At 42.4% G+C, this 9,473-nt stretch overlaps 1 protein-coding gene and 1 long non-coding RNA gene across 2 annotated transcripts; both read left to right on the top strand.

The window, feature by feature from the left end:
• The first annotated feature begins 649 nt into the window (after positions 1–649).
• On the top strand, positions 650–4,923 carry LOC129857771 (pleckstrin homology domain-containing family A member 4-like). Its single transcript, XM_055926366.1, has 7 exons — positions 650–971; positions 3,379–3,451; positions 3,614–3,712; positions 3,959–4,055; positions 4,147–4,247; positions 4,378–4,496; positions 4,703–4,923. The coding sequence occupies exons 1-7, from the start codon at positions 931–933 to the stop codon at positions 4,902–4,904; spliced, it is 732 nt and encodes a 243-aa protein (XP_055782341.1). The 5' UTR covers positions 650–930; the 3' UTR covers positions 4,905–4,923.
• Positions 4,924–7,374: 2,451 nt separating this feature from the next.
• On the top strand, positions 7,375–9,351 carry LOC129855623 (uncharacterized). The gene is made up of 3 exons (XR_008759527.1): positions 7,375–7,731; positions 8,856–8,927; positions 9,246–9,351. It is a non-coding gene; the product is annotated as an uncharacterized LOC129855623 (long non-coding RNA).
• The last annotated feature ends 122 nt before the right edge of the window (positions 9,352–9,473 follow it).

Raw genomic sequence — 9,473 nt, 5'->3', positions numbered from 1 at the left:
AAACAACGCCAAAAAAGAATGGCTCTAATTCTGCATTAAACAGGATTCGAAACACCATAATAGCGTTTTCAACCTTTTCCAGGTTAGTGCTCTCAGTCTTCTGCAAGGTGTTGCACAACTCTTGATTAAGTGTGGCAGGTAGCCTAGTGGTTAGAGCGTAGGGCCAGTAACCGAAAGTTTGCTAGATTGAATGCCCCAGCTGTGCAATCCCACATCCCTGAGCTGATAAGGTAAAAATCTGTCGTTCTGCCCCTGAACAAGGCACTTAACCCACTGTTCCCAGACCGTCATTGTAAATAAGAATTTGTTCTTAACTAACTTGCCTAGTTAAAATAAAAGTTAAATAAAATGTTTTTAAAAAAAGTCATACTATGTCATGTTTCAGAACACCTTGGTGGCAGCTCAGTGACCACTAGTTTTACTGTTACAAAACACTTCATTTTAACAGTGTGCACATCAGTGTCCCCAGTTTCTTAGCACAAACCTAGATTCTGATCAACTGGGGAATAGCAATAAAATGTCACGGAGGGCAGAGAGGAAGAAAGAGAGAGAACAGCTGTTTTTTTCAAAATGCCTAAATCACAATCCCACACTCAGCGAAAGAGAGAGACTGCCAAGGGCAGGGAGGGAGGGAGGAAAGGAAGGAGGGAGGAAGAGGGAGCACACAGAGAGCCCACTGTTAGAAGGAAGAAAGGCAGATTGAGTGTCAATGGACAGCGTAGGTAGATTGCCGAACAAATTGTGCAGATTAACCCAGCACAGAAGAACATTTGGGATAGAGATAGAAAGAGAGATTACCACATTAGGATATTGAAGTACAGTAGAGTAGGATAGTGTTGTGACTGAAGGGGCAACAGGCGATTGTGATAGCCAGGACAGAGCAGCCAACCCTGGGAAGATGCTGTGAGGACTCAGGACTAGAGCCAAGTAATGGAGGTTGAGACAGCCAGCAGGCAGACACGATTGGTCAGGTACAGCAATATGGCATCTTTATGATTCATTGAGAAATTAATATGAGATGGTATGTTGAGAACTCTTTTGAGTCTTAATTTGACCAACAAAAAAAACCCCGGACTAGTCATATTTAATTCAGTTCAATTTCAAAAGCAGTTGTATGGTGCTTCTTTACTATAAAAAACTAAAAGACAAACTTAAAATGTACCCAAATGAACTTTTATTATTATTAATTAACATATTTATATTTTGATCAAAAGCCACAGTGCACGATTCATTGTGGGAAATTAGTAGTTGTAATATCAATAGATAAATGATAAACAGTCGATTAGACAGATAACACCTGTCCTTATTTATTGTGTATCCATTGGTTGACTAAACAGGTGACTCCTCGTGATTTTTGCCATTTTCTCAGTAAATCAAGTTCACTGGTTGATCTACAATGCCCTTATTGTATTGATATTGTGTTACAATATGTTTCCTACTGGTATTTTTATAAAGTAATCCATACTCTGTATGAATTCCCAGTAAGGTCATCTGCGTTTTGAAATGTTATGTACTGTATAGTTGGCCTTATATGACCCATTGTTTGTGGTTGAAATTTGTGACCATGGTACTGAACTTATTTTGAGCTAAGCTGAAAAACACTTGATATGTAACAGTTGTGTTTAGCCATAAACTAGTTTGTTTGATAGGCTTCAGAGTCATACTACATTATGCTGCCATCCAAAGCCATTTTTTTCCTCTCATTACCGGTAATAAGGCCATTATAAGATGGTCATAAGTTAAGAGGGTCATCACTAGTGTGTTGAGGTTTGAAGGTTACGATTGGTGAACACTGTCAGCATACAAGCGTCTCTGTTAGTGAGATATTGTGTTTAGATGGAAAGAGATGATTTCCTAGCGTGATTTATTCAACATAATCGTTGTCGGCGTTCTCATGATGCTCCCGGGCTCCTTGAGCGCAAGGCTACAAAGCCCGCTCTGTGTGGCACACAAACACTCTGTTTGTCTTCGCTAGCGCTCTTTAGCATTTTCCGTTTCTGTTCCCCAAGCTAGCAAGCGACCCCACCAGGTCAGAAGGAGATTCTCCAAATATTTCACTACACCCACATAAACCCTTGTTGGCTCAGGCCATCATCCCTGACAATGGCTTCTTGTTGTCTTCTCTTACTCCATGTCTCGCTCAATTGTAGTTTGTTGATAGTCGCGTAGATTAATAATGTTACCATTCGGAATAACTGGGGTCTCCCACGACTGTAGCTGTGGAGCTTTCTAGCTAGTAACAGGATTCAGTAACAGTGACATAACAGAACACACACAAAACGGATGGATTTCCAATGACTTCATCCCTTCCTGCTTCCTTGCCTTCAACATGTTAACCCCATCCCCCTGTCCACCCTTTTTTTATATTCCCTTTTTCCGTCCTCCTCAGCAGTGCAGTCTAGTGCTGCCGTTTTGCGCTCCCCTCGCATGTCTCGCATACCATCTTTGCTTTCTGCGCCATATTGATTTTCACACACTCCCAGAACCCCACCTGCTACCATGGCTAAGCAGCTGTCACCTGTCAGTTTCGCCATGGGACGGCAGGGCCTGTGAGGGCTCAGAATAGAACTCTGTGAGAGAGAGTTGGGGGGAAAAGGGTCGGGCAAGTACACTACGGTACCCCCCCTCATAAGGAACAGAAAGTGGATAACAGTTCGGTATGGATATGTGCTTGTTACATGATACATTTTGTACTTGGGAGCAAATTACATCGTTTTTTTGATGGGAATGAATTGAATGGGAGTAACACACTGTTTGGTTTGTATAGTTGTATAGTTGTATGTAGTAGTGTGTTGGTAATGTTGGTTGGGTCTGGTGAGGCAAGCCCTGTTGAGTACACTCGTTGTTATTGAGAATCAAGTTTAGGCCTACTTATCGCCATTGACTGTAGCTGTTGATTTGTTACTTACCAGTGTTTGTGCTTGCTTGGTGTCTTCTGGTTGGTATTGCCACTGTCAGCTCTTCATAGAAAAGCTGTGTAGTACAAACCATTATGGGCCTCTTGCTGTTATGATCACAGTTAGCCTTTTTTTAGTTAGTGAAGAGAACCTGTACATCTATTGACTATGTAAAATTAGGCATCAACGTATCATTCTTTCATGGCAAATCGTTCATACGGACACTGAAGTGCATACAATTGTTAATCAATGTTTACCTTCCTAATCTCCTCTCCTCGCCCTCATCTCCTCTTCCTCTTTTCTTCTCCTTCTCTCTCTCTCTCTCTCTCTCTCTCTCTCTCTCTCTCTCTCTCTCTCTCTCTCTCTCTCTCTCTCTCTCTCTCTCTCTCTCTCTCTCTCTCTCTCTCTCTCTCTGTGTCTCTCTCTCTCTCTCTCTGTGTCTCTCTCTCTCTCTCTCTCTCTCTCTGTATCTTTCTCACAGAATGGAGGACCAGGACAGAATGAGCCATGCCTCAAGTGTGGTCACAATCTCCTCTTTTCCCGTCAGAAGCAAGGTTTGTCTCTCCTGTCCTGAACCACCTCTACCTCTACCTTTGCTTCGTTTTTGTTTAACAAGCTCAATGCTCATTGGCACGACTGAACATCGTGACGCTCGACATTTACGGAGGTTATTTTATCAGCACAGCTATCAATGATCCTCTCTCAAACTCTCACAGGACGGTGATGACAGGGTGCAGACGTTTGGGAAGAGATGTAGAGCGGCTAAGAGAGACCCCAATTGCCCCGTGGTGATAAGAGGTTGGCTCAATAAGAAGGTACTGTTCAGTAAACAGAACATCCTAGATCACGTTTTGATCACTGCACGGTAGCAATTAAACAGGCATTGTTTTGAATGTGGACGTCGGACTTTCGGTAACACTATGTTAAAACTCGTGAATAATCCATGAATGCTTATTAATGTTTATTCATGCTTATAGCTGCTTCAAAACGTGTTTCTACTTGTCATAAATGCTTATGAATTGTAAATCGTGTAATTCTTATAAATGTTTCGTCCCATGTAGGACAGCTCTGGGCTGAAACTGTGGAAGAGAAGGTGGTTTGTCCTGTCTAACTACTGTTTATTCTACTACAAAGGCAAGCGAAGAATACTGTTGTCGTGTGTGTACCTGACATAAATAGTGCAGTTTTCTCCAGCTTTTTTCTCCAGCTTCTCTCATCTCTTTTTCTCTCTCAACTCGTTCTCTTCCAGACAGCAGAGAAGAATCTGTTTTGGGTAGCATCCCGCTACCTAGCTACAACATTCTCTTCTGCACACCACGAGAATGCAAGAACAGAAAAAACACTTTCAAAGTAAGTAACCTAGTATACGTTCCACTTTTCACTATGTCGACTCTATGTTCAGTATCTGTATGTTTTTATACTGTATACACAGTATATGTGTCTGTGTACACTGTAAAATAATGTATTAATATGATATTAGGTGGTGCACCAGGGAATGCGCTCCTACTTCTTCAGTGCAGACACTCAGGAGGACATGCTGGGCTGGGTCAGAGCACTCAGTCAGTCCGCCTGTATGGAAGCAGACAGCTCCATCAGCAGGTACCTGTATAGAGCTCTATTGGACACTTCTTCATCTTTGGATTTCCTTAAATAAAACCTTTACGTAATAATAACAATAATAATAACACAGGACTCAGTTAGAACTGTATTTTATTTTATTATAAAGAGGATATAATCCAGTCATTATGGAATTTTTATTTAAAAAATTATAAATGTATTATCCTTCCTTTTCTCCGTTCTCTCAGGCGTTGCTCGAGTTATCAGGACTTCACGCAGATAGGTGGCAGCAGTGAGTCGGTGGATCTCCCTCATTCCCCCTCTCTCCGTGGTCCCCGTAATGCCGCGCACACCAACACATCACAGAGGAATCCAAGTCAGGTCGCCAGGGGGAGAATGGGGACACCACATTCGGAACCAAGAGGGAGGCGGAGCGTACGAGGAAGGTAGAACGGGAGGATTTGCAAGCAGCCTCAGTGCCTAGACATCTGTCACCTGCCACTGTCTCTGTCACCAAGCACATTTAGAAAGTCGCACGATTGTTCTGGGGGAATTGTCTAAGGGGGGGGGGTGGTGACTTCTGTGCATTCTGTGCTATTTTGTGTACTTAGCCCATCGCCCAGAACACCCAGCCCAATTGAATTTAGCAGCAGAAGGAGAGACCGGACAGATGAGGATTCCCTCCCCTTCCATTCTGGTCCTAACACACCACCCAAGCCCACAGAATTCATGGGGACAGGTTCTTTGACCCCCAGAGGTCAATTGGGATCGCGACCCCACACACCAGTCGGGCGGGTTGATATTCGACCCCAGGAGGATCCTCCCATGACGCCACAGACCATGTGTTACGCCCCTGTGTCTCCCAAGATGGAGTTTAAATCCGCCCCCCACACTCCAGGGACTGACAGATGGCAAACAATCAACAGGGTGAGGAGGACACGACTCATTGATTTGTGGTGTTATTCTACGACGACACCTGTAAAGGTTTAGATGCCGGGTGGAGAATCAAATAATAGAAGGATTCAATGAGTCCGTGGCGTGTTATTGTTACAAGGTAAAACTAAAACATAGACAAGATAACATAATTAAAGAAGAAGTTAATTAAGGTTGGGATTAAGGTTGGGTTTTTAATTATTTAATTATCTCAATCTCCATGTTGACTTTTTTCCCCCCCTAGCCCACGCCTGTATATTCCTCCCTCCACCATACTCCAAGCGGACGAAGAGCTTTTGGAAAGGTACAAAACAGTATGACTATACACAGAGCGTGCACAACAGAGCGTCATCTCCTTATGAACGGTACACAGTGCATTTGGGGACGTATTCAAACCCCTTGACTTTTCCCACATGTTATTACGTTACAGCCTTATTCTAAAATGGATTGAATCAAAAAATAAAATCCTCATCAGTCTACACACAATACCCCACAATGGCAAAGCGAAAACAGGTTTTTAGAAATGTTTGCAAATGTAATTAAAAATAAAAGACAGAAATACCTTATTTACGTAAGTCTTCGGACCCTTTGCTATGAGACTCGACATTGAGCTCAGGTGCATCCTGTTTCCATTGATCATCATTGAGATGTTTCTACAACTTGATTGGTGTCCACCTGTGGTCAATTCAATTGATTGGACATGATGTGAAAAGGCACACACCTGTCTATATAAGGTCCCACAGTTGACTACCATGAGGTCGAAGGAATTGTCCGTAGAGCTCCAAGACAGGATTGTGTTGAGGCACAGATCTGGGGAAGGGTACTAAAACATTTCTGCAGCATTGAAGGTCCCCAAGAACCCAGTGGCCTCGATCATTCTTAAATGGAAGAAGTTTGGAACCACCAAGACTCTTCCTAGAGCTGGCCGCACAGCCAAACTGAGCAATCGGGGGAGAAGGGCCTTGGTAAGGAAGGTGACCAAGAACCCGATGGCCAATTGACAGTGTTCCAGAGTTCCTCTGTGGAGATGGGAGAATCTTTCAGAAGGACAACCATCTCTGCAGCGCTCCACCAATCAGGCCTTTATGGTAGAGTGGCCAGATGGAAGCCAATCCTCAGTAAAAGGCACATGACAGCCCGCTTGGAAACAAGATTCTCTAGTCTGATGAAACCAAGATTGAAATCTTTGGCCTGAATACCAAGCATCACATCTGGAGGAAACCTGGCACCATCCCTACGGTGAAGCATGGTGGTGGCAGCATCATGCTGTGGGGATGTTTTTCAGGGTCAGGGACTGGGAGACTAGTCAGAATTGAGGGAAAGATGAATTGGAGCAAAGTACAGAGAGATCCTTAATGAAAACTTGCTCCAGAGCGCTCAGGACCTCATAATGGGGAGAAGGTTCACCTTCCAACAGGACAACGACCCTAAGCACACAGCCAAGACAATGCAGGAGTGGCTTCGGGACAAGTCTCTGAATGTCCTTGAGTGGCCCAGCCAGAGCCCGGACTTGAACCCGATCAAACATCTCTGGAGAGACCTGAAAATAGCTGTGCAGCGACACTCCCCATCCAACCTGACAGAGCTTGAGAGGATCTGCAGAGAAGAATGGGAGAAAATCCCCAAATACAAGTCTGCCAAGCTTGTAGTGTCATACCCAAGAAGACTCAAGGCTGTAATCGCTGCCAAAGTTGCTTCCACAATTGAGTAAAGTGTCTGAATACTTATGTAAATGTCATATTTCACTTTTTAAAATTTTGAATACACTTGCAAAAATGTCTAAAACATGTTTTTACTTTGTCATTATGGAGTATTGTGTGTAGATTGATGAGAAATAAATTGTATTTAATTCATTTCAGAATAAGGCTGTAACGTAACAAAATGTGGAAAAAGTCAAAGGGTCGGAATACTTTCCGAATGCACTGTACATCAACATAGAATATACTGTACACTGTCTGTACACAGAGAGTTAAAACATACCTACAGTATGTAATTGTAATAACATTATAATTCCTCATAGTGCATTTACAGGAAAATAATTGTATAACTTGATTGTAAAACCTATTTGTATAACCATCATTATTAGCATATAGACTTTCTATAATAAGCCATGTTATTGTATATTGCCTGTATATCTCAATATTCTTAATTACGTATTGTATTGTATATATTTTTGCCCTGTTTCTCTATTCAGAGCTACTCCACAGGGGGAAAAACAGACTTATTGCCCCCTTTACCCCCATCTTCAAGAGATCCCCATGTTCCTCACCCCCCACACCACCACCATCACCACCACCATCACCATCGCAGCCATATGTCTGTCTGTCTGCTACCGCCACCTATGGTACAACCCGTCTGTCTGTGGTCTGTCTGTCTGTGGTCTGTGTTTGACTCGCTTTTTATGTTGTTACTTGCTAATGTTGTGTTTTGTCTGTAGCACTTTAGATGACAATATACCATAGACTTGTAATTTAGTACCTGCACTGCTGATAAGTTATACCAATAATGACACTCGACTTGCACGTACTTAGGGGAACACTTACATGTTCAGTACTATTGAAGAGATAGTTGTATATTCCCCAGAGTCAGATGAACTAGTGGATACCATTTTTGCGCATTTGCTAGTTTACGTGAAATTACTAGAGGTCTATGGAACAGCTAGCATCCTAGAGAGATGTTTGCCGTTTGTCCGTCCTGTTGTCTAGCTACTGGCGAGTGAGTCCAATAACTGTAAACTGTCTTGTCTAGTGAAAGCCTTTGCGTTCTGTATTTGTCTATTTTCTCAATCTCTGTTCGTCACATACGTTGTTTGACAATTATGTGTTTTCTGTTGTTCGTGCCACATGTAGCTAGCTACAATTTTGGCAAAATGAGGCTGTCGTAGCTTCCGTGTGTTCAGATCAATGTGCTGTTGGTGATTATGAAATGAATTGCCGACTACACTCTGTTGAGGTCAAAGGGTGTGTTTCAACACCATTGCATTTCTGCAAAGGAGAATAATGGCAGTAGCCATACAGCCTGTTTTGTCATGCACTATAAAGCATGTATCAATGACGGTGGAGTTCATGGGCAAAGTCATTTCATAATAATTGAACTTAGAGACATACTATATCTGAACGTATAACTGGTCTCTAAAATATTTCGATGTTTTGTGTAGCATTACGAGACGATGGCTCTACAAAACACAAAAAGAAAACACTCCCTCAAGCAAACTTGATTCAAACCCAAACACGTACACACAAACAAGGATATTCTTCACCTAAGATGCCCTGTTATTCAAGCTGGAAGTCAGCGCATTTGGGTACACTTTCTAATGTACACGCATACATTCCATTATTCACAAGGAACTCATACGTGATACCTTGTGCGATTTGGGATTTCATTCGAGTTATAGGAGGAAGTGTATCAAAATCAGTATGAAAATCGAATTGGTTAGGTCATGAGCTGTCATGAACTCTCTGCTTACAGTCTTCCAAGTCCGAGCTGTTCAAAGAGAGAGAGACGCCGCCACCCATCAGGCCTCTTGAGAGTGAAACAGATGTAAGAATATTTTGTATTTGTGCCCTTTAATGAAATGCAGTCAATATATCCTTCTTATTGTTTCACTGATTTCTATATTGTATTTTGTCACTAATTGAACCATAGCCGCAGGGAGTAGAGGTGCTGACGAATCATAAATCATTTTTTTTTTAAATGTATGTCCACAAAATGTGTAAACTAGGCCTTTATTACTCCTGTATTAGTGGAGAAAAAAACTCGTCAGCACCTCCCCATCCCGTTGTAAAAAAATATTCCTCAGCACCCCCCCTCCATATTGAACTGTGTTTGATTGATTAACTGTTTTTTTGATTGTGTTAGGCTGTGCTGACTAGACTGTGTGGGTGTGACAAGCTTCTCCAGTCTCTCTCTCTAGAGCTGGCCCATCTACAAGTTGACAAGGTCAGTCCCTTCAGCTTACAGTTTCCTGTCCATAGCATACACATTGTTCTCACTTTTCTACTCTACAACAATAGTGCATATTGTTGTTATTCACTCAACACTTCACACACACTTTGTCTTGACTTCACCTTGACTTTGACTTGACTG

This window comes from Salvelinus fontinalis, chromosome 1 (assembly GCF_029448725.1).
Source record: "Salvelinus fontinalis isolate EN_2023a chromosome 1, ASM2944872v1, whole genome shotgun sequence".
In the NCBI taxonomy this organism is placed as follows: domain Eukaryota; kingdom Metazoa; phylum Chordata; class Actinopteri; order Salmoniformes; family Salmonidae; genus Salvelinus; species Salvelinus fontinalis.
The sequence above is the reverse complement of the archived record's forward strand: the minus strand, read 5'-3'. Positions and strand labels throughout refer to the sequence as shown.